The 25911-nt window shown below is 35.3% G+C and overlaps 1 protein-coding gene across 1 annotated transcript; it reads right to left on the minus strand.

Moving 5' to 3' along the window:
- Window positions 1-7: 7 nt before the first annotated feature.
- LOC121322649 (neprilysin-like) lies at window positions 8-25510 on the minus strand. The gene is made up of 23 exons (XM_041262834.1): window positions 24887-25510; window positions 22107-22279; window positions 21460-21495; window positions 21206-21367; window positions 15505-15585; window positions 15057-15152; window positions 14849-14967; window positions 14435-14500; window positions 13063-13197; window positions 12163-12264; window positions 11916-12052; window positions 11738-11831; window positions 11347-11475; window positions 10638-10736; window positions 8852-8929; window positions 7884-7987; window positions 7536-7594; window positions 5903-6022; window positions 4809-4942; window positions 3822-3887; window positions 2191-2286; window positions 953-1029; window positions 8-625 (listed from the first exon to the last, which is right to left on the minus strand). Exons 2-23 carry the CDS (start codon window positions 22267-22269, stop codon window positions 526-528), a joined length of 2253 nt encoding a protein of 750 aa, XP_041118768.1. The 5' UTR covers window positions 22270-22279; window positions 24887-25510; the 3' UTR covers window positions 8-525.
- Window positions 25511-25911: the final 401 nt, after the last annotated feature.

The raw sequence follows: 25911 nt of genomic DNA on the forward strand, positions 1-25911 counted from the left end.
TAATAATAATAATAATAATAATAAGGACCATTTAACATAATTATATGGGAAATCAAATTATTTTGGTGTAAACCGATATTCTACTCTATACAATCTTTTCTCATGAGCACCCAAAGTTTGTATTGAATAAAACCCTCCAATTTACAGGATAAATATGGCTTTTTAAATATTTTGTTAAGTAAAATACATAATATTTCTCCCCCACCTAAGGAACAATATAATGCTGTTCACGCAATGTTATTACTTTTGTGTACATACTACCAAAAATGTAATTCCTTTATAGAAAGTATTCATTCTTTTTCTTCTATATCGATATACTTTTAATTTAACCTGGATCATTAATGATAATTTAATAGATCATATTTTACTTTTTTAATACAGGTCTAAATCAAAACAAAAATAATTACTATCTATCTGAGAGCACACAATCCAGTAATTCCATCCTTCATGATCAGTCATGTCCCTGCATAAAAAGACTAACAGTCTGTCAATAATATTGGTTATTTTTTCCTTCATTCTTTTTTATCACCAAACTCGACACTTCTTCTCAGGAGCCATATAATTGTTCTTGCGACAGGAAAAGGCTTCAGCAAATTCTGGAAAGTTCTGCAATGACCCTAGAACCCTGTTATTAAAACAAAAACAAGCAAACACAAATTCAACAAATTTCATTTTCTCAGTTTTTACACTTACCTTTATTGCGACAAATCTACAGATTGAGTTTTTGAAGGGGCTTCATAGGAGAGCATGGTGAGCTAGTGTATTGTGTGTGTCTTAGTGTCTGTAACAGTCTGTACTTTGAGTCTGCCCGCTGTTTGTGCAATAAAATATAACGCTTTTCATTAAAGGCCTTCTTTTCAAATGAACCTATGCAGCATACACTAACTACAGAGTTGTTACACTACATTTACTACAGCTTCCCCCGCTGTAATTTAAACTTCATAGAACTAACCTGAACTTGCCAGGACTGTGCACATCAGTTTTTATAGAGTTGACAGCATACTCTGGCCTGTATGTTCCGCACCACACCTGCAATTGAAGGTAAACGTATTTAGTTCTTCGGGAAATCCAAATATATGCACATGAAAGTTGAAAGTTCCAGTTTGCTTTGATCTAAATGAATGACACACTCGCTAGGCATTGTGGTATCCCTGAATAATTGATAATTGTACATTTAAAAACTATTTAATAAGCAATCTGTCGCAGGAGTTAATTAATTGACAACAAATGCACAATGACTAGGTTGAGACATTGATATTCCATCCCCCATGAAACATATTTCTACAATGATCAATGCTAAGACAGGTACAGCATGGCAGAAACCCATTCATGTTGTTTATCACACTTATTCCAACAATTAGATACTTTCCAACACCAACAATTGAGTCTACAAACAGCTCTTGTTGCTATAATGTAACATAAGAACCAAGCTGTTACTTTACTGGGCTAAACATACACATAGTAATTATATCTTCATTACTGCACTGTGCAATGCAATTATATCTTCTTAGTGTATTAAGTAGTATATTATAATTACAGGGACACACGTAGCAACATAATGGTCCTACAACATACAAGAATGGGAGCTTAAGCATACATGATTCAAAACAATTGTATAATTACAGAAATAGCTTTAAAGAGGAGCGACTCGAAGGCATATCTACCATTGAGATTTATAGGAAGTTCAGCAATAAGACAGCAGGTGTATGGCAAGCCAAATCATCATTTAGAGATATCTCAAAAAGCATTTCAAGATATCTTAAATTGAATTGCAGAGATCTCAAACTAACTCGATTTCAAGACATCTCAAACTCATTTCGAGATATCTCAAATTCAATTCGAGATATCTCAAATTCAATTCGAGACACCTCAAATTCAATTTGAGAAATCTCAAATTCAATTCGAGATACCTCAAATTCAATTAGAGATAACTCAAATTGACTTCCTGTCCTGTCTGAGATATCTAAAATAGAAATTGTGAATCTCAAAATGACTTCTTGTCCAGTTTGAGATATCTCGAATTGATTTTGAAATTTCTTGAATTGAATTTGAGATATCTCAAAATGAGTTTGAAATATCTTGAAATTGAGTTAATTTGAGCTATCTGCAATTCAATTTAAGATATCTTGAAACGCATTTCGAGATAACTCTAAATGACCATTTGGCTTGCCACTGCACAAAACCTCTTACCTGTGCAAAATTGAGGAAGAACAACTGTTTGTGATTCAGGTCAATCCCTGGTAGCAGGTCTTCCTTGCCATGGTTGTTAATGTAATTTTGGTATGCCTGAAAATGCAGTTATAATGTACGATTAAGAGCTTTTAAGATGAAGGCTAATGTTCACCAGGGTATTTAAAGGAGGGAAACACAGATTAATAGCTGGACTAAAGCAACATGGAATAGATAATAATGAATGTCTTTGTTTTATGAATATATGATGCAGAATTCACATCAGGCTGGAGACATTTAAGCAGACTAGCTTCTTTTAAATTTGTTCCAGCACATTTTTTTTTTTTTTTTAAGCATCAAAATGTTAACCAAGAACTGAAGGTTTGAATGAATATCACAGTATCCCGCAGCGTATAGTTTATCCACTATTTCAATTTATTCATTTTCCTTGTGGTTCCTTTGAACTTCATCAAGTTGGCAGCTCATGGCACTCCAGTGCAATAAGTTGTATCCTGCACACTATGGGAATTGTTCCAAAAATAAACAAATGAAGAATTTCCTCTGGACTTTACTAGTTTTTGAAGAGTAACTTTGTGCAAGCGCACATAGTTCTACTTATTTGTATTCTGAAACACGAAACAAAGAAATGTGAACAGGAAGCAATGTTCATTTACAGGGTAACCCACTTTAAACAACCTTTAAATAAGAACAAGAAAAACAAACCACTCTACTCTAACTGAAGTTAAACTTGGTTTCATTGCAGTAACATTTTACATAATAAATACAAAGGTCTATTCTTGACGCCTGACCTTATATATATATATATATATATATATATCTATATATATATCTATATATATATATCCATATATATATATATCTATATATATAGGGTCAGTTCTTCTTGGTGTTTCCCCGAGTTTGTGCCCAAGACATTTTAATCTGTTGATCAAATACAATTTCAGGAAAGGAACTTTATATACTTTATTTTACCAGTTCAAGTTTAGAATTCCTATAGGAATACCCGTACAGTAATTTGGTAGATTACAGAGCATTGTTAGCCTTACATTGTAATGAATGGGTAATTACCAATAAACTGTAGAATTACATACAAAAAAAAAACCTTGTAAACACTATTTTGTTACTTAAAGTAATGACATGGTAACACCATTAAACATACAATTTCCCAATTACAAGTACTCCATCAATAGTTACTATGTAAGAGATGGAAACGCTGGAAGCTAGCCAGTTATAACCATATTATAACATGGTTATGTATGCACTGTGCAACCAATAATTGTAACTACATAAAACAAGCAAGATACTACTTAGAACAAAAAATGAACAGCTTTAATCAGCAATTCAGTTGTTACATACTAGTTTGATACATTTAGAATTGGTTTATTCCTCTCTGAAGTTGCCTTTGCTTTTGCACTTTCATTATTTTCTATATTCCTTTATTTATCTGTTTCTATTTTTTACCTGCAGTATTGACCTATTTTAGCAGTATACCATGGTCAATAACACTATTAGGTCAAAAATGATGCCATGAAATTGCATTGGCAATCTTTTACTCTTAAATTACATTCATTTTCATATTGCAAGTCTCTTAAATAAGGATATTTCACTGAAATGAAGGGGAAGTTCCTTACTTGATATGATTGTCTGATTCCTCCATTATCTGCAATGTTCTCTCCTAAGGTGTTGATGCCGCTGAGCTGTTAAAAGAAAGCACACCAGGTACATTAGCGTGTTCTTTATGCCCCCAGTTATACAACCCATATTACTTATTCCTAGAAGCATTACAAAAACTGCCGGCAGCTGTTTTCCCTGAAACCATCTTCTCTGAAAGACCCAACCAAACAAAACAATGCAGGGAGTAGAAGGCAGTCTGAATTCTTTACACCATTCTAATCTGATTAATTTGAGCAGATCCAAATTATTTTTCCCACACTGAAAATGAAATCTTACAGAGATGAATGCCAGATTTTGCTCCTTGGTGTGTAAGAAGGATTTCAGTGCAATTTAATGAATTTCAAGTGATCATAACTAATTGACTCGTTTAACACAATGACAGCTGTAGATCCAACAACGTTTTGCTTAAACTATATATATACAAGTTTCACTTAACCTGTTACTAATCCAACAAATAATTAGCAGCCAACAACAATATGAACTAACATTGAAACATACGACTGAAATTACAAAGGTACTAATGAGGAAATTAAAAATATATACTTTTAGTGACTTATGAAGTATTAAGTTGCACAAGTCAGTAAATTCTTACAACTCAATCATTTGAATTCAGTGGTCTGTCCCACACAGTATTACTCCCTAACTACAGCCTTCTGAATTGAGTAATTATTAAATCACCAGTCTGGGTAACCCATCATGACCACAAACCGTCAATAAGGCTTCATTTCTTCTATTTTATCACTGGGTTGTAAACTCATTCTTACCCATTATTACTGCCAGTCTATTTCTGGTTTTGCTTGGGGCTGGTGTATGAGTCACGTTCATGCAATAGATACTGTTCTGTTAGTAAACTTCAGTTTCCAGGTAACTTTTCATAGTGGATAATTAAGAAATTATATATTGTGTTGTGTAGCTGTGTCACTGGGATTACAAACTAAACTTACATGTTGTCCTCCAGCCAGATCCCAGGAAAAGTTTCCGTACTGATGCACCATGCACTGGGAAAGTTCTTTAAACCTTGCAGCAGACTGCTGGGTCCACCAATCACTGAGATCTCCATCTTTGTCAAAATTTCTACCTGTCATGAAAGTTTAACAACACACTGTGTCTGGGAATTTGAACCAAATAGCTTGGAACCACATACATATAATGTGATAAATGCTTCTATTAATTGAATTTAATACACAAACAAACTTTGACTTTGGAGTAGAACAGAATGATTCTGCTTTTAGAAGCCATAATTATATTAGGTGACTACAGACATGCTAGCAGGAAGAAAAGTTAAGACTTTATTTTTTTTTAAGTTAGCAAGAGGGGCAGTACATGAAGTCTGGGTGTAAGGAGCACCTGATACATTTATATAGCTAACGGCTAGCAGTATTTAGATCCACAACTGTTTTGATCATTAAAATAGACCCCCACAGTTCTATGGTAATCACTGGTAGAGTCATGTTGAGAAGATCAGTTACTGCGGAGAAGGGTGGGCTATTGGTAATGCAAGTCACATGGATAAGACAGCTGTCTGCTTGATGTTACAGGAAGGCATTATTCATTTAGGTATTGTCACGATATAACAGTGCATAAATTATGCTATTATGATGTAACTTTTTTTTTTAAAATTAAGTAATTAAGTGCTATACTTTCAAAGCTCAGAAAAAATCGAATATTTTGTTTGAAATCATATTAAAGGTCATCCCATAGCAAATGTTGAGGATTTAACCAGCCTTGAAATGGTTGCCCAGCATGCACTTCAGAAAGTTTCACACCTCATCCCTGGCAGAAAAGAGTAATCTGAACAGAATTTAGGGATTGCGATTCGACATTCCAACTTGGAATGTTCTATGCAAAAAAAAAAAAAAAGTGTGTGATTACAAGCTTCCAGTGAGTTGGAAAAGTTAAAAGCAGGTTCATTGTTCGCATGGGTGGGCATATTGTCAGCAGGAATAGCTGTGGGAAGTGGTCAAGTGATTGCATTAGCGTGGAGGTTAAAAAACTACACTAAATAAACAAAAAAAGAATACATTATTTATAGTCTTACCATGATCATCAAAGCCGTGAGTGATCTCGTGGCCGATAACCATGCCAATCCCACCATAATTTAAAGAACTCGATTGATCTTTGCCAAAGAAAGGTGGCTGAAGGATCCCTGCAGGAAAAACTAACAAAAATAATAATAATGTTATTTACCAAAAAATATATAGTAATATAAATATAAATATAAATAATGGAATTCTGCTAACAAGGATACATAGAGACTTGAATTCCACACATTTTCACATTAAACACGTTTAACAGACGGACTGGAGTCAGGGATTCAGACCAGGTTTAACAGACGCACTGTAATTTAAAAGTTAAAAGCTCTATAACTGCTCGGGGAGACAGGCCTGGCTATTTTGTACAGTTGTTAAGATGCTAAGGAGTGTGTTGTTGCTGGTTCACATCCAGCATCTGCCTCTTCCATATGTGAATGTAATTGCAGCAGTCCTTAAAAATACACAATGTAGACCCCTGCTGCATTCAAACAAACTTTAAAGTGTCGATGGGTTGCAGGCTGAGAATGTTAAGTGAACAGAGAAAGAGTTCACCAGGAACATTAGGTGCCTCATAAAATGGTCTGTATGTGAATGCAGCATTTTCCACTGATTTTAACCAGGCATCAGATGCCAGTGACTTTTTTGGCTCCAATATATTTACAGGTTTAACTGAATTCAGATTATTTTACATTAAACCTGTAATTCCGTCATTGAGATGTCAAGAAATCATAAATACTTAAAGTTCGAGAAGCTTAAAAAAAAAAAAAAAAAAAAGAATCCTGGAGAAAGGAGAAAGATTTCTTTATTTTACCTAAGCTTTGAGTTCTCAAATATAAGGACAGAAGTGAAGGTGTATCATTTATATGACTGCTCCAGCATTGCTGTATGCGCTCCAGCTTTCCAAGTAATCTGTGAGGCTAACCCCCTGAGCCAAGTAACTATCCAATTACTCTTTAACCTTTATTAAAGGCAGGTGCAGTCATCCTGCTTTATCTAAATTGGCACTCATTTACTCGAAATGATGTTAACCAGTTTTGAACTTTAAAAGAAACCCACAGTATGAAGCACACTACAATGCCTGTGCATCAGATTCCACTGTCATTAGCTCACACTATAAACGCTAACAGACATGAATGTAATAATGCTGCCTTGCCTAAATTACTACTCATTAACTTAGTCATTGGTACATTATATAATAACACCAAAAAGCTGTGCTTACAGATTATTACCGCTGACTAGGCACAGGAAACCTCTCCCCATTGTAGATCAACACAAAAGTTGTTAATATATAACCTGCAAGGGCAGGTCAACAAATTGTGAAAACGTGTCATAAAAAAAAATAAGATACAGGTTTACAAAAGATGATGTGCTAGTGTGCACATCCAACGAATGTTAATAAATCTGTTAAAAGAAGATAGAATTTGAATTACATTTTTTCTTACTGATCTGTCTCGTTGATTTCTGGTTATTGCTACAGTGTGCACATACAACATAGAACTCAAAACTAAGCTAATGAATGCTGTGTTTCACAACTGTGTGATTCACTGACTGACATGCTTCAAAGAAACTCTTAACAAGTTTGAAATGGCTGATAAAACAAAGTGGAATATTATAACCCCGTACATTACACAGACTTACCTATTTGGTTTCTTCCAGGAGAGTAAAAAGCATTAACAATTGCTGCTCCAGTAATCCATCTGTAGATAATACAAGGAAAGTAATTTAATTATATGTAACATATTGGACCATAGGAAAGAAAACTTGATAATGCTTGTGATGGTTAGTCAATATGAAGTAACCTATTCATAATCAAAGAAAATTAAAAAACAGCAGCTAAAGCATGGATATAAAAGAAAACACACTCTCTATAACTTATTCGGATATCTTGATGTGTTGGGAGTTTTGAATACATATTGTATGACATTAAAAAAAAAATAGAGATGTACTTCAAAATGTATAAGATGTGTAAAGAAACAAGACACATACTCTTCCTTGTCAACTTTCTCTCCCAGTTTCTTTAGACGCTTTTTTTGTCCAAATTCCAGGTTCTGTAGAATGTTCTCAAAGTATTCTTCCACTTTGTAGTTTAACTAAAATGGAAGGCCGTAAAGGCAGAGATTAGCTTTGATCCCCAGACAGACTTACTCCTTGGAACTACCATGAAGCTAAATCATATGTGACATCCCAGCAGGCACAAACTAGCAGCAGTTTTTCAAATATCAAAGCAAATAGCCCTGCTGCTGTATGGAAAGGGTTTTTCTATGGGCTGAACACCTACCCCACAGAACTTAGGCCAGTATCCTGGTTTGAAAAACAACTGAATAAGCATTGCATTGGAGAGCTCAAACTATTTCTAGTTGTTTTTTTTTTTTTGGGGGGGGGGGGGGGGATTCCTCACTTTCAAGGAATATGGGGTTTGTTTAGGGACACAAGATCAGATGTATTTCATTTGGTGGTCTACATTTACAAAAAACATCAAGCAAGTCCATGCGTAACCAGCCCCAAGTAGGATGGGAGGGGCTATGGCTGCTTACTTAATGGTTTGGCTGCTAAGAGAAGGTGGCAGATTAGTTTAGGAGATTGTAAAGCAGGTTTTGCTTGTGTTTTTTTTGCCATCAAAAGCCTCTTGCTTTGAATTCAAAACTGAAACTCATTTTAACAATTATTGATATTTAGTGCAATTAAAATGCAAAAAAAAACATAATTTAAACTTTGAAACAGTTGGTATTCCTAACATAATGACTGCACTCTTGAACATTTTATCTCTACAGATTACAGCATGATTTGAGCATGTACTGTCGGAGTCATTCCACAAGACAGGAGAAAACAAACCTTGCCCTCTTTACAGTTGCAATAATCATTTAGTTTATAGATATTGTTTGATAATGTAATCTTAACCACATCACAGCTTTGTACAACATTGTGTCTGTTAATATGTGTTATTTCAAACTCACATCTTTATACTGGTTATTCAGTTTTACATCGTCTTTGATGTCCTCAGGATAGCCAATCCTCTCTCTTATGGCTTTGGCCTACAAAAAAATGAAAAAGGATTGTCAAATTCTCTGAATTATTATTATTATTATTATTATTATTATTATTATTATTATTATTATTATTATTATTATTATTAATAATAATAATAATAATAATAATAATAATAATAATAATAATAATAATAATGTGCCCAACTGTGCATTATAAAGTTGTAATTCTACCAAGGGTTTCTGGTGATTTATCAGTGTCTCCAGAAACCAAAATAAAATGACATCCTTTAGCTGTGGTGTATATTATTTCTTATAGTACATGGTGACATATCAGATAGGAATTATAGAACTAGCAGTGTTTATTTAAACAACTGAAGAAGTGTTGAGAATCACATTGGAAAGTTGAGTGATTTCCTCGTCACTCAAGAGCCTCTGTTTTGTGAAGGCCATCAGTCCACACTGCCTAACATCCTAGAGAGCACACGGCTGAGGCAATTTCTTACTAAATTTATGTCGTTCATCATTTTTCTAAGAGTACTTGAGTTACTCTGCTCTTGCACAAATTTCTCCCTGTCTTCTGTGGATATCATTTCTATCCAATTTGCCCACTGTTGTTTGTTTCGGGATTGATGGTGGCAGTTTTTTAAAAAACAAAGGTTAGCAGTTTTATCAACCTTATTATATACGAGTCTCATGCCACCACAGTGTATAATAAGCATGTAAAACACTGAAATGTATAGAGAAATGATATTTAACCATATAATAATAATAATAATAATAATAATAATAATAATAATAATAATAATAATAATAATAATAATAATAATAATAATAATAATAATAATTGTGTATTTAAAATATGAATACTGTATTTAATTTGCTAATTGGCACAGTTATAAAAAGAACCTATCTAGTGAAAACAGGTCATCGATAAAGCTGGTTTCAATCAATAAAGAAGACAGACAAGATTCTGTTGAAGCTTATTTTCTTACGTACTGTAACAATAAACACTGCATTCTAATTAACTAGCCTACACATAAGAGCCATTAGGGTTCTTGTTGTTGTTTTTACTTTTTGAAAAGGGTACAAACATTGCATTGGAAACTTGGGAAATCTGAATATAAAACACTTTCCCTTTTCCTTCTAGCACTTATTAATTATCAAGGAACTGAAAGACATGTGTGACATATGAATGTCCCTATTGATGGAAGCTTAGCCAGCAGCACAATACAGATAGAATCCACAGTGAATTACATTATCCAGCAGAGAAACACTGTTGCCAGGTCTTATCATCAGTCTAAATGAAGACTGATTGAAGTCATACAATACTGAATACACTAACAGCAGACCCCTGTAAACCACTAACCTCAGGTTGCTAATCAGTAAACCAGCATAGCTGATTTCAGTGACAGTCCAATTAGCTGGAGGTTAATATATATTATTTTGTTGTTGCAGTCAAGTGTATGATTCTTGTGTCACGCTGCTTGTTTTTTTTAAACAGGCGCTGACAAAATATCAAGATTTTGAGACAAAGCATCCCTTATCTTAATAACTTTTTTTTTTTTTAACTTCATAGTTCTCATTTACCTGCAAACCCTACAACTCTTCTAGATTTCTATTACCTACAGCAATGATGGCCAGAACAGCAAATGAAAAAAAAAGCCACTGTTAAAGACTTTGATAGACAAATTCGAACAACTGAAAAACACAGATTCCAGGTCACTGTCAATACAAAGAGAAATCAGTGGTTAACCTTTTCTTCAGCTTTTCTTTTTGTTTCCACATCCATCCATTCAATTTCATCCAAGCTCTGAATGAATACTTCTCGAATCTGAGCAATCATTTCTTCAACCTAGATTTAAAAAAAAAATAAAAATACATACTGTATACTGCACAATTTCTGAAAAGCTGTACCATTTTACTGGATCCACTAAAATTAACGTGTTACAAATTGGCTTTGGCATGAAATGAGGGTATTATAATAAATACATGTGATTATGTTTTGAGTCAGAATTGGGCTGTGAATCTGGGATTTGATAAATGCGGATCAGCTAAAAGATTATATGTGGGTTCTTCCCCTCACAGACAGAATCACATTATAGGTGATTTAAAAAAAAAAGGTTTCATTTTCTAAAACTTGAAAAGGACTGTGGTCAGTTATTTAAAAAATGGGTTCTGTACAGGTCAGATGAGCAGTTTGACATGTTCTGGTTGTACATTTAACTGTAGCAAATTGTGGACAATCAACACGCTGTTGTCTTTACCGAGAAAAGCATCTTTGTGATTATGAGCTGTGCTGCAGATCTGTCTCACTTGTGCTCTGATTTACAGGCAGTTAAACATTGCTGTTTTGATGACACCAAACACCACAGGTCACCCATTAGACAGGATGAAACTAGTTCAATAAAACACACTGACCTAAGGAATCCTGAAGTCGTGAAACATCTTGATGCTAAACCTACCATGTGTTTACTTTCTCCAACAAAGGCCTCCTCTACATAGAGTCTTCCGACTGCATTCTCCAAGTTGCCGTTCACATAATTTGCACACTGACGCCAAACTGCTGTTTCAGATGTTGTTCCATAAAGAGCCTGTTCAGGACAGGGTAACATGAGGAGCAATTATTGCCATTGTCATTATCACCCTGTACTGGAAGAATAAACCTCTGTGGATTGGGGTTATGTGGCCTTTAAGACACTGTCAATAAAGGTAATAATTAGTGCCTGTGTAATTTTGCTGTGGATACCTGCATGATACCTTACTTCACATAGGATCAGAGACTGCAAGCAGCTGGATATGACTTTTGATAACCACATGCATGGGTTAGTCAAATGAACCTAAAAGATAACCTACCTTAAGGAAAGCTTTTCTTGTATCTTTGTAGACACGGCTTAGACTGTTAACCAGATCCATTACATAGCGCCACACAATGTAATTTTGAATATCCCTGTATTGAATAAACAAGAACTGCTTTAAGAAATGCACAGTGCTGAACTTTTGTCTGAATATACAAATGTGTCAGCGTACGTACCTTGCCCTGTAGTCAGAAAGAATAGGCTTTAGTTTTCTAAGATACTCTGGGGCATAAACAATAACATTTTCCTGCCCTGTTAGGGAAATATTCACAGCTCCCATGATTGTATTGGTTAAATTTGTCCAGCTGAATTGCTGTAATAAAGAAAATTAAATTGTGTTAGTCTTGAAACTTATTTTTAGAGACGTGTGTATTTGAAGTTTAAATCTCAAAAAGGTAACAAGTTGCAGAGAAGTGCACTTACCCGTGCACCAACTTGTAGTGAAAAGTTACTCTGCATAGCATTTAATTCCATTTTGTTATACAACAGAATGGGGTCATTTCTGTCCTCTGTTTTTGTAGTAGCCTACAATGTAGATAAGAATCATAAAACATAACAAAATGAAATGTACCTGTTATTATTTTCACCAGCTTTAAACACATGTGTTATTCCTTGTTACATTCATCACACTAATGCCAAGCCCTGGTATTTATCTATCTGTTCATACATCTAAGCTTAACCCCCCTGTTATGTTCAGAATTTTGGTACATCTGTTATGTTTTGGGTCATATTGACCCGATGCAATTTCAAACTAATTTAAACAGCCTTAAATTGATCAACTGTAATTTATTTGCAAAGGTTTTACTATTTTATGCGCTTTTATCCTGTGATAAAACTTATTTGACTGCCAACCTGGGAGCTTCTCATTTTGGAGTGTCTTTACCGGTGAGATGCTGTTGTAATACTGACAGTGAAAATTAGGCTCTGTCTTGTAGATGTATATTGTTTATAAATATCTCCAGACAGGTGCAGCCATTTCCAGAGACAATGATACAAATACAATAATAATAAAATAACAAATTGAAAAATTTTGTTTTATTCTTGCACACAAATCTACATGATAAATGCCATGGGTCACAGTGACCCGAAACATCTTATTTGTATACATGACCTGTTCTAAAAAAAATAAACCTCTCAAAGATTCTGTTTTCTGTGTATAAGTTAATTACCCCAACTTAGGAAAAGTCATAAAATATTGTACAGAAAATGAAAAAAAATAAATAAATTGCATTTAAGCTAATTGGAAAGTAAAGTCGGGTCAAATAGACCCGAAACCTAATATGAGGGTTAAATAAGAAATAATATATATATGTATTTTTTTACATTAGCAATATTTTTCTCCAGGTCCATAACTCTTTCCAACTCAGTTCTGATCAGGGATTCATTGACCGGCAGGTTCTTCTCCTTGCGTATCAGTGTTGCAACATCTATCATGAAATCTACATATGCGGTGCATGCCTGCAAGAAAAAAAAAAAGCGGAGAGGTCAACTGTCAGTCTTTGTTTCTAATTTAAATAACTTAACAGTGTTTATGTGATCTGACATGTGACAGATCAACAGATCTGTTCTTTTTTAACCTAAAAAAAAATAAAATAACCTCTTCTTAAAGGGTTTCCAAAGCCTTCTCACAATTCCAGGTCATCCCCTGGATTGTTCTTAAGGGAAATAAATGCAATCATACAGTGCATATAATTCTGACTAATTAGCTACTGTGGCAGAGCAAAAGCTAAAAAATAAAATAAAGGAAACGGGAACAGAATGCCCAAATATGGGCAAGTAAAAAATATATAAACTGACAGAATTTCCTATGTTGGAGAAGTAGGAAACCATACACAGTATAATGCTAGCAGCTTAAGGAGCAGAAGGGTTTGGTTCCTTTGGTCACCGTGGTTAGGGACTGTTTTCTGGCAGCTCTGCATGCTCAGCGGGGGTGAATTTCAGCTCGTAATTAGTCAGGGAGAAGCCCTGCTAATCTGAATCTCCTGTGTTTACTTTTTTATTGGGGGCTGTTTTGGGTCTCTCAATGGAGAATCACTTGTGGGTGGCTTAAGATTGCTTGTTGTAGGAATCTAGGGGTCAGGCTTGTGGGAATATTGGAATACAGGGCTGTGAGAGACACGCTTTTCAGCACAAAGCCTCTGCTGTGTACGTTTTCCAAACAACCCCTAAATACAGCAAGAATTAAACATTTACCAAATATAATATATTTCACTATTAGGATGCATTGCCAAGTAGTGATAAAATGAGGAATGATTTGGTTGATATTCCATTGCCCTTGCATAGGCCATTGGACACTGATTTGAGTGTGAGCTCATTATTTTTTTTCATTTAGAATCAGCTGAATCAGCTGCTACACTGTTATGTTTAATCCTACCCCTAATTCCTGGTTATCTTAGCTATTGCAAACATTGCTCTGAAGTCACTTCGAGACCTTATCTGCAACTAAAAATAACACTGTGATGAGCTGTCCTCATAATTTGAAGTGCATGTACCTGTTTTTCTTACCAGGCTAACACCTTGACAGACCCTCTAACTTAAAAGAACCTTTCAGCTTAAAGAACAGAATTGAAAACCCCACGCCCCCAATGAGCCTCGGGACCCACTGAAGGTCATCTCAAAAACATTTAAGACCACCTAAGCATGTTAATACTGTGCTATATCTATGCCTTACAGTGTAAACTGAGCAATCACATACCTCTTCATATGCGCCACTGCATTCATAGTAATCACGGGAGGGGAGACCAAGCCCAGGCTGATCAAACTGTCAAAAATAACAAGTATGCCTATAGATGTTTAAATCCTTAGACCCCAAAAACTATTATATATGTACGTAAGAACATACATGCACCACCCTTCAACATGTGAGACCCAACAATGTCCCAATTTTTATAGCGGGGTAGAGATCATACATAAAAAAAAAAACACATACGTTTAATATATTTTATTAGCTATGCAAGCAAATCTAATTTAGAAAGTAAATAGCTGTATAAAACGATTATTTTTAGAGTACACTATTTATATAAGTTAAGTCATTATTAAATAATAACAATTGTTAAATAATACAATGCTTTACTGAATATGTCTCTTATGTGTTACTTTTCAAACTTACGTGAATAATGTGCACATTGGAGGCTTTGTCATCTGTTCCGACAAAAAAGTTAATAAGGACTTGTTTTCCATAATTAGCATTCAGCACGGCTATTGCTTTTTCTAGTGTCCACTTAATGCCTGGTAAAATCAAACAGAATTAAATGATTGTAAAAATCCTTGGTTTTAGCATACCTGAGCCAAGGTACAAAGGATTCATGTTTCCTTACCGTATATATTTTCCCAGTCATCGCATGCCACAGGCCATTCGAGTATCTTTGGTAACATATTTATTAATGGAAGCCCCCCCCTGCTCTCAATGGTTGCTGCATGGAAGTAAAATATAGAACAATGCAATGTTTAAACTCAACATAATAAGATACGTGCTGTATATAGAGCAGTACAATATCTATAGCTGCTCCAGGGAAAGGGCTGCAACACTGCCCCATGGCTGGTTAATGAGCATTATGCACAAACAAAACTGCTCCCATACTCACCTGAAACACTCACCTGTGCATTTGATCAGTTTTAAAAAGGTTGGCTTAACCACAGGTTGAAATATGTTAATGGCCCCATGAATGCGAGCAGCTCTGTTTAAATGAATGACGCCCTGGGTATATCCACTGAAACAAGCATGAAGCACAGATCAATATAGTTAATGACGTTTGTGGAACTCACTCTCATTTGTGCACGACTTATATAGAGTCTTTGCTTTTTTCAATGCGCTAATGTCTGTCGTGTCAGGTTTCTCCAGAACATCTATGGAACAAAACAGAAACAAAAAAATAAATAAATAAATAAATGAAAGCAAGATCATTAGCAGTACTTATGTGGGGGTTGGAAGTTACTTACCTTCACTTCATCAAAAGACAGCTAGCAAACCTTTTTATTTAATAATATTTGTAATTACTGTTGACAAAGCATTCTATTCTCCTACCTGCACTGTGTCTGGTATAAAAAACCTACAAAAGTCAGCAAGAGCAATGAGTAACATGCATTGCCCACTATGGCCGTAAATACCAAATTAGATCTGTATCATGAACAACTAGATCACCTACATCCACCATATGTACACGTCAAATGGAAAGGTACATGGACAGGTTCTTCCACAAATCCTCAGACTCAGATATGCTCACTATGTGGTAAAGACATACACACATATAGGTGCCTCCGTTACATCTCTGTTTTCATGGCTTAAGAAGCTACCTAATAAACTGTGTTACAGTAACATGCCCCTCTTGTGAATATCCCACCGTTGACTTAAAATGACTTTTAGAGACTCATGTAGTCTTTGGACTATTAAGCTCTGCTCCAATGGCTTTGTGTTATTCTGCAATTGGGAAGAAGAAAGAAAAAACTGTTTTTGATGCAAAGAGAGCAGCCTGAAAACGTTTAGCTTCCAATAGTTATGTATTTATTTTTCTGTGACATGTATCCACCTAGCTGAGCATCTTTCCACTATTTATGATCCAATTTATTTTTAATTAACCGAGCATGGGAACTGTTTCAGGAGCTTCCTGAGAAAGGCTACAGGTCAGCTATGTTTGATTGGATTATGAATATCACGGGGTCAGATCAGCATGAACCACCCTGGCACTATGCCCTATGCCAGGATTAGAATCACTCCAAGACCAACCCTTACTGGAGTGCTTCAGTGCATCTTACTGTGGGCTTATTTAGCCTCAAAGGGAGAAGTCAGTCATTATTCAAAAGTTTTACCTAGAACTAATGGTTTAGTACGACTACAAACATGTAAAACCCACTTGCACATTGATTACTCATACATGTGGGCTTGGTGGTCCAGTGGTTAAAGAAAAGGGCTTGCTACTGTGTGTGACCCTGTCACTTAACCTTAGTAAAAACGAGGTCCTATTGTAAGTGACTCTGCAGCTGCAGTTGTTGATGCACAGTTTACCCCTTAGTCTCTGTAAGTCGCTTTCAATAAAAAGTGTCTGCTAAATGACTCATTAATAATAATAATAATAATAATAATAATAATAATAATAATAATAATAATAATAATAATGTAATATTCCACAGAACAAAGTACTGCAAGGATAGTTGCAATAATGTGACATGTACATTTAAAAACTCTTCTCTCTGAAAAGCTGCTAAGACCCAGACTTGATACAAGCACAGGACTGTTACATTTCAATTCTAATGGAGGACATCCCAGCCACATGGGCTTAAAGGATATCCGATCAAGCTCTAAGATGTTTTGGGGTTTTTATTGCCTCAGGGACTTGAAACATATGTGAACCCAGTTTCATCAACAGCTGTGATGGTACAATGTGGAATGTTTTACCTTTGTTAACAATTACTGTTCAATAACATCCTACTGGAAGATAATGTCAAATCAAACACTGCATTTGCTAGAATAAAGGAATGAGCAGTGCTGGTGGAGTTACTTTTAAAACATTTGAAACAGTTAATGTTACAAATAGTTGCTTCTCAAACACACTTTACATTTACATATATTGCTTGAAGATCCAGATCGAACCCACTTGCACCCTCTTCTGACCACATTTTCTCATAAAAAGCATTTTTATTTGCGGAGTGTTATGCATGAGCCACAGGCCTTTAAAAAGAATGTAACTATAAATAACTAGTTTTTTTTTTTTTTCAATAAAATGTAATCTGTTACCACATTCCATTATCTGTCTGAAAAAGGAACCAATATAGTTACAAGTTACTGAAAAAAATCAGATTACAGTAATGCGTTACCACTCCAATACCGGTAATGAGTAACCACATGTTCTAGTTACTAAAATACATGTAAGTATATTTCAAATAAAAAAGTAACTTACAACAAGCAACAGTAAATTGATTAAAAATGATGTTGGGGGCGACACTGGGGGACTTTTCATACTCCAGACATTGTGTGCTAGTCAAATGAAAAATGACTCTATACATTTCGGGTTTCGGCACAGTTTATTTGACTTGAGAGACCCTCTTTTCACCTGATGTCATGTAAATGAAGGGGAAAGGAGGGGGTCAATATGCGTAGAGTTCTCGTGATGTTTTCACAGACAGCTCAGGAAAATGTGGTTTCCATGCACAGAGAACAGGTACACAAGAGAATACCTCCTGAAAATACATGATTGTCAGGTGACATCTTGTTTGAGTGAAACTTTAAAGCACAGTGTTAAGCTCATGTAATAAAGCTATGGTTTGTAAATGCCTCGTGTCTGGTTTTTTAATAATGCGTTTTACTGCTCTTGCCCAAATAGTTTTTCAGCTGTCCGTTGGTGTGGTGGCATATCATTAGCAGGGAATAATATTTTAATTAAGTTATCACACGACTTATTAAAGAAAAAAGAAAATAATTAACCAGGTGGTGTATATATATATATATATATATATATATATATATATATATATATATATATATATATATATATATATATATATATATACACACACAGCTCTGGAAAAAATTAAGAGACCACTGCAAATTTTTCTTAAATCAGCATCTCTACATGTATGGCAGCCATTCCATTCCAGTGTCTGTTGAATTCCAACACAGGCACACCTCATTCTACTGAATGAGGTACTGATTAGGGGATCACCTGAACCAAATCTTATTTAACGAGGAAAAGTATAAAAACCACTCCTGTGGTCATCACTATCCTCTTGCAATAGGACCAGCTGGATGGCAAAACAGTGCTAGTAGTACCTCAAAAGTAATTGGAATAAAAAAATAACTATTGACCATGCCCAAAGAGTTGAAAAGAAAAGTTTTGAGTGAGGAAAAGAAGGGTTCAATTCTGGCTTTACTGGCAGAGGGATACTGTGAGCGTCGGGTTGCTTCCATCCTTAAAATTTCAAAGACGGCGGTTCATAAGAACAAGGTCAAGCAGCACACATTGGGGACAACAAAGCTACAGACTGGTAGAGGGCGAAAACAACTCTCCATTGACCGGGATGACCGCCAACTCATTCGAATGTCACTCAGCAACCGTAGGATGACATCAAGTGACCTACAAAAAGAATGGCAAACAGCAGCCGGGGTGAAGTGCACGGCGAGGATGGTTCAAAACAGGCTCCTAGGGAAAGGGGTGAAGTCGTGCAAAGCTAGAAACAAGCCCTTCATCAATGAGAAGCAAAGAAGAGCCAGGCTGAGGTTTGCAAAAGACCATAAGGATTGGACCATAGAGGACTGGAGTAAGGTCATCTTCTCTGATGAGTCCAATTTTCAGCTTTGCCCAACACCTGGTCGTCTAATGGTTAGACGGAGACCTGGAGAGGCCTACAAGCCACAGTGTCTCGCACCCACTGTGAAATTTGGTGGAGGATCGGTGATGATCTGGGGGTGCTTCAGCAAGGCTGGAATCGGGCAGATTTGTCTTTGTGAAGGACGCATGAATCAAGCCAAGTACACACAGCCAGGTCAGTCAAGACCAGATCAAGACCCTGTCATGGCCAGCCCAATCTCCAGACCTGAACCCCATTGAAAACCTCTGGAATGTGATCAAGAGGAAGATGGATGGTCACAAGCCATTAAACAAAGCCGAGCTGCTTGAATTTTTGTGCCAGGAGTGGCATAAAGTCACCCAACATCAATGTGAAAGACTGGTGGAGAGCACGCCAAGACGCATGAAAGCTGTGATTGAAAATCAGGGTTATTCCACCAAATATTGATTTCTGAACTCTTCCTAAGTTAAAACATTAGTATTGTGTTGTTTACAAATGAATATGAACTTATTTTCTTTGCACTATTCGAGGTCTGACAACACTGCATCTTTTTTGTTATTTTGACCAGTTGTCATTTTCTGCAAATAAATGCTCTAAATGACAATATTTTTATTTGGAATTTGGGAGAAATGTCGTCAGTAGTTTATAGAATAAAACAAAAATTTTCATTTTACCCAAACACATACCTATAAATAGTAAAACCAGAGAAACTGATAATTTTGCAGTGGTCTCTTAATTTTTTCCAGAGCTGTATATATATATATATATATATATATATATATATATATATATATATATACATAATGAAACTGTCCAACCCAGCTATTGCAGATCACGATGGCTGAAAACTGGCAGAGATGTAGGATTAGAGAGATCTGTGCCAGGCACCTTCCACATATGATCCTAAGGCTACCTGGATTGGGAGCAGTGGACGTTTTCACGTGAAATGTGAGTTTCTATGTGAAAAAGGGCGTGGATTTCCCATGTTTTATGTCATGCTCATAAGTAAATTAGATTTACCCTATCCCTCTCTGTGGCCATTATATTCAGTTACAAACCTGATCCTCTACAGCTGTTCTCTCAAACATACACGTGCATCGCCACTTCACGTGTAAATAGCCACTCAAGGAAACTCCCCTATTGTCAATCAAACCAGCCTGTCAGGTATTAAGATCTGTAATTTAATAAAGCATAATCCTGAACAGAACTAAACAGACACAAAAGTATTATATTTTAATGATTGGGCTGGATAGCTCTGTGACTGTTTTTCTGGCTTTTGGGAGCTGGGAAAACAATTTTCCTAATAACATAGCCGTAGGATCCAGATCCCAGATGAAAGATTCATGATTTTAAATACACTCTGTAAAAATGGAGGACAACTCTTGAAAAAACTGAGGCTGACAAACTTTGATGTTTAATTTGAAAAAAAAAACAGATATTATTGAATGTGATTTAATAAAGCCACTGAGCAGCTAAACCCTCGTTGGCTCTTTGGCATTATGAGGAGGAAGGAATTATGGATGGCTGCATCTCAGAATAAATAATTCAAGATCAACATTAACTCCCTTACTGTACTGTACAATAGCAGAACTGCACTTGCAGAAACAAAACTATGGTTAGAGAAAGTGGACTCTCCTTACTCAAACAACAGTGTATCTAATACAACTGTCTGGCACTTTTCATTTAAATTCTAGCCCAGCTGCTATATGATTAGACTCTGTCCTGAACAAGCTGATGTTTTTGTTTTAAAAGCACACTGAAATGTTTAGTACATCCTCAGTTACTGATTTACTATATTAGTATATATTTTAATATAATAAGTTACTTGTGTTAAAATGCAGTTATTATGTGTTACCAGTATTTGTTGAATTTCCACTGTTGAAGCCATCATTGTGCAAGTACTTGATGTCCCACTTTTTTAAACTTTGCAGAGAGCTGCATTCCAACTTTTTTTCCTTAAAATATTTAAATTACAATGTTAAATAAAAACAACCCAAAAGAAGATGCATTCTCCCACATCAACTGCCAGCAAATTTAGCACCATGACAAATGTTTATTAAACACGGCATTAGCTAGACAAGATAACTCCAAGACAAGATACGCTTGTACCAACAGCTGCATGCTTATCGCCATAAAAATACTTTCTGACACTTTGCTTTGAGATGGTTTTAGAAACTCTACCCACCTTTCATGACAACTTCTAGCTCATCTCTCAGAATGTCAAATGTACTGTAACGAGAGCTGGTTTCAGGAATGATGTGTTTCTTCAACCACCCTCCACAGGCATATTGGTAAAAATTTTGGCAAGGGTCTGCTGTTGTGTCCATATTTTCAAGTATACGGGCCGCTGTAAAATTTGAATAACGAAACAGGGTTGTCACGTGTAAGAGGCAGGTGGAATAATACAAAACAGTAAACATGGTGTAGTGCACCGCTTACCCGACTTTGTACAATCTGCCGAATTGCAAATACCATCTGTAAAAAATAAACCACAGAAATATGAACCTAAAGCAAACTATACAGGCTATTTAATATCGAGCAGGATCTTTATATCCTGACAGCTGCCACTTTTAAATGTGCTCATTAACAAATAAATCTGACTGCATGCATAATGCATGTATTTAGAGGCATAATATGTAAAACCATATTAATTATTAAAAATAAATTAAAAAAGAAAAAGCATTCACATGGGGCTCGCACCACAGAGCACTGTGTTTGCCATCTGCTCCAGTTTTATTGGACTAACACACCTACTATGTCAATAAGCACAAAATACAATCCATTTTAATAGGCTATCCTCCTTTATTTAATATAAACAGTGACAACAGCTTCATTGAAATCAATCATATTCACTCTATTCACATAAAGTTGTTTTTAATGTGATATTTGCTTACTTTTTCATACAGTCCTTATTAAAGTACAGTAGCATATATATTATAGGGTACTCTACATTACTGTCATAATACTCTAATACTGTCAACTCTGATCTTCTACTTTGTAATGAACAGACACAATAATAGAAGGTACTTTAGAATCTTGTTTTGGTAGTTAAAATTACATTATTTTGTTCCTAGATTTGTACTTACCACCACCTTGTGTTACATATAAGGCTACCAGCGCGATCACCACAATCAGGAGAAGAGACACTATGGTCGTGAGTCCAATTTCCAGGGATGTCCATCGCAACTTCTTTTTAGATTTTGGCGCGTTATTGTCGATTATATCCATTTGGCTTTCTGATTTGCCCATAACAACTTACCTACAGAAACACAATTAAACTATACATATATATATATATATATATATATATATATATATATATATATATATATATATATATATATATATATATATATATATATATATATATATATATAGTATAACCAATTAATCGGTTAGTTAAGATTCTAACTTGAAACGATTTAGCATTATTATATGTAAAGATTGGGACATTCTAACAATAGGTAATGTACGTATCAATACCCTGGCATGCTTTTATACAGCATGCTATAAAATAAAATAAAAAAATATACTTTCTGTGCCACTGATCCGGAGCACTGTAGTAGTCAGAAAAATCAAGGACGTTTTCAGCTTCTTCTTCAGAAGTTAACTGCTAAAGCAAACTGATCCTTGATCTTCAATGAGAGATAAACATAAAATTTCCATGACTTGAAACTCTTTTTTTCAAAAGGGAAATTTATGGACCCTGGGGCAAAGATTACAAAACTCTACTAGTGGAGTAATTAATGACTCAAGACAAATTGAAGAAGTACACCAATTATTTTATTATTTTTAAGTGTGGTTAGTGATTGTCTTTTAATTACTCCAATGTAACGTTGGTAGTCACTTGAGGCTCTGTTTATCTAACAGGACAGGGGATAAATAAAAGTTCACTATTTCTGCAATTTGTTGGAACATTTCAGCCACAAGCCTCAGATAAATGTAAGCATCAGTAATTCTACTGAAAATAATAATAATGATAATAATAATAATAATAATAATAATAAATAATAATAATAATAATAATAATAATAATAATAATAATAAAGACTGAAACACTGTATTATATAACATTAATTCTGTATTTATGTGGCATTCACCATAACTCTAAACCATCCAAGCAAAACCAAACCCCATTGGTAGCGTTTGTAAGGAAGCCTGTAATTTGATGGAATAAATTAGCTGAAAGAAAGTCATCATGTATCTCAGAGTATCGTGGACTAACAGTTTTAGAGCTGAGTTTGAGTTATGCCAGCTTTAACTCTGTTCTTGTGTGACTTTGTGATTTGCATTGCAGCACATTTTGATAGTATGCTCTTGAAGTTAATCAAATCCAATCCCTATGTAACTAGTTGTATGCCCTTAATGAATGAATTGTAAAACATGGTGTTCGTGCTGCTATGGTTTGAAATATGAACCTGCTTTTTACATTTTTCGAAATTTAAGGAAATATTTTGAAAACAGATTTGCCAGGGTTTTATAATAATAATAATAATAATAATAATAATAATAATAATAATAATAATAATAATAATAGTAGTAGTAGTAGTAGTCCTATTTAAGGCCTGTTTGCCTGGAAAAAATTTCAAATTAGCACCCTTGGGGGTGCTAAAAAAGACAGACCTTAACTAATTTAAAGAAAACCGGTCAAAAAGTCTGCAAATTAAATGTTCAAAACAAAAGGGGAGGTGGTACAGAGCACGCCCCCTAGAGTCCACTGGTCAACAAACGATGCCATGTCGCCAGCAGACTCCGCGTGGGCGTGCTCTAAATGAATCTGGGAACGGACGAGGGCCCTGAACATGGTTCCGCAGTCAAAGAGACCTTCCCCGCTCATCTTATGCTTCCTGGTCTTGTAAATGTCCAGTTTAGCAAGAGCCAGGAGCAGATTGACGAGGAGGTCCCTCTTTTTGTTGGAGCCACGAACAGGGTGCCCGAAGATGAGGAGGGTGGGGGAGAAATGCAGCCAGAACTGCAGCAGGAGGTTCTTGAGCAGCAGGAAGAACGGCTGCAGCCTGGCACATAAAAAATAAATATGAGTAGTAGTAGTAGTAGTCGTTTCTTTTTTCAGTAGTAGTAGATTCGTAGTAATAATTTTTGTAGTAGTTTTAAGTATGCTATATGACAAATTGTTTTTGGCATAGACCTAAAATACTTCAGGGAGGTATAACTTGATCATGTAAGCTTCATCTAAGTTTCTGGTCCAGTTTTTTCTTGTAGCAATTAGCAATTATGAATAACAATTATGTGTTAAAGCATAAACAAAACAAAAAAAAGTCATGTCACGTAGCATTAAAATAAATGATCACTAACTGTGTATTATTTATAGACTTGGTAGTGACTGGTAATTATTATTATAATATACATATATAATTAATATATATATATATATATATATATATATATATATATATATATATATATATATATATATATATATATATATATATATATATATATATATATATATATATATATATATATATATATATATATATATATATATATATATATATATATATATATATATATATAAAGGGGTGTCTTATTTTGCTCTGTATCTTCAAACGAGTTAAGAATGCGTCTGTGTATTTTCAGACATACAAACTAAAAACAATATCCTTATATGCATATAAGGCAGAAATATAGCCACATGGTCCTTTTTTTTTAAATAACTAAATTAAATTATACACCAGTTAATCTAGCCTCAATAATGTGCCGGTGCACCCATAAAGTGTCTAAAGTTAATTTAGTGATTCACACACGCACAAGCACAAGCACACGCACACGCACCCACAAACAAGCACAAAACTGGAGCTTTTGACACCGTTCTGCAATCATAGACAGAATCTGCTAGAAGACTTACCAGGTGTTTCTGGAAATATTCGGACGCTGATGTAAATGTTCATCATGGACCAATCAAACCGTAGTGAAATCCATAAAAGAGCAACCTTCTTGAGCCTCTGCATTCAGCCAGGAGATCAGTAACAACGACCCGCTGCTTTTACAGTCCAAGAGAACGTATCGTTCTTCATTCACAGAGGCTATCACTCCTACCGGTTAGCAATTTGACAACACCACCAGCAGCTCCCGTTTGGTCGCAGCAGCAGATATACGGTCTTATTTTTTTAAAAAAATTAAGTATAATTATATGTGTATAAATATACTTCTTGGCAGACAAGTGCCAAGTTCATTTGGTGCTTCGAATCATTTTTCTTGCATAAAGCAAGCGATTAAAACTGATTAGGACCGCAGGACTCAGTGTACCTCAGTGGTCTTACAAAGCAAGCTTTGCTAAACAATCTTGAAATGCTTAGGAATGGATTTTGCTAAAGCAAATGCCGTGGCTCCTTTGGACACTCAGGCACAGATGATCGTTGTGTCCTGTGGAGATAGTTTCCTGGCTGGGTCTGCCTACTTGTGTTTGGTATTTAACACAGGCAGGCTGTTTACACCCTGACAGCCCGGAGCAAATTGTATATGACAGATTAGACACTACGGATTAGACTCTACCAATTCGTTCATCTGATGTGAATTGTCTTATTTATATGGGTACACAGGCCCGTGCCCTCGTTTTTATGCACTGAAAAGGACAACTTCTAAGCAGTGCGCTAGGCGTGCGCATCCTGACCCCGCGCAGTCGGTGGAATCTTGGGAAGTAGATAATCTTTTTCTCAAACTTTAAAAGAACCGAAACCTCACCCCATTAATTTCAAAGGGAGACCAACCTATTCTACACCGTATTTAGCTTAATTGATAAAATAGTACTGCAACGATATTAGTATAGCCTATGTATATTTTAGCAACTTGTTAATAATTCTGTCTCTCTTAATCAACCACACCGGACTTTTTTATAGTATATTTTACATGAATGGGGAATTACTCTGCATT

Source organism: Polyodon spathula, chromosome 11, assembly GCF_017654505.1.
Source record: "Polyodon spathula isolate WHYD16114869_AA chromosome 11, ASM1765450v1, whole genome shotgun sequence".
NCBI lineage: Eukaryota > Metazoa > Chordata > Actinopteri > Acipenseriformes > Polyodontidae > Polyodon > Polyodon spathula.

Excerpts from the sequence above, each read along its gene's own strand:
- LOC121322649 (XM_041262834.1), bottom strand. The coding sequence starts at position 22,269 with ATGGGCAAATCAGAAAGCCAAATGGATATAATCGACAATAACGCGCCA. Across the intron at positions 14,501-14,848 it reads CCAATGTGCACATTATTCAC|TTTGATCAGCCTGGGCTTGG; the intron begins GTAAGTTTGAAA and ends TATTTTTGACAG. Across the intron at positions 11,832-11,915 it reads CTTTCTGACTACAGGGCAAG|GGATATTCAAAATTACATTG; the intron begins GTACGTACGCTG and ends TATTCAATACAG.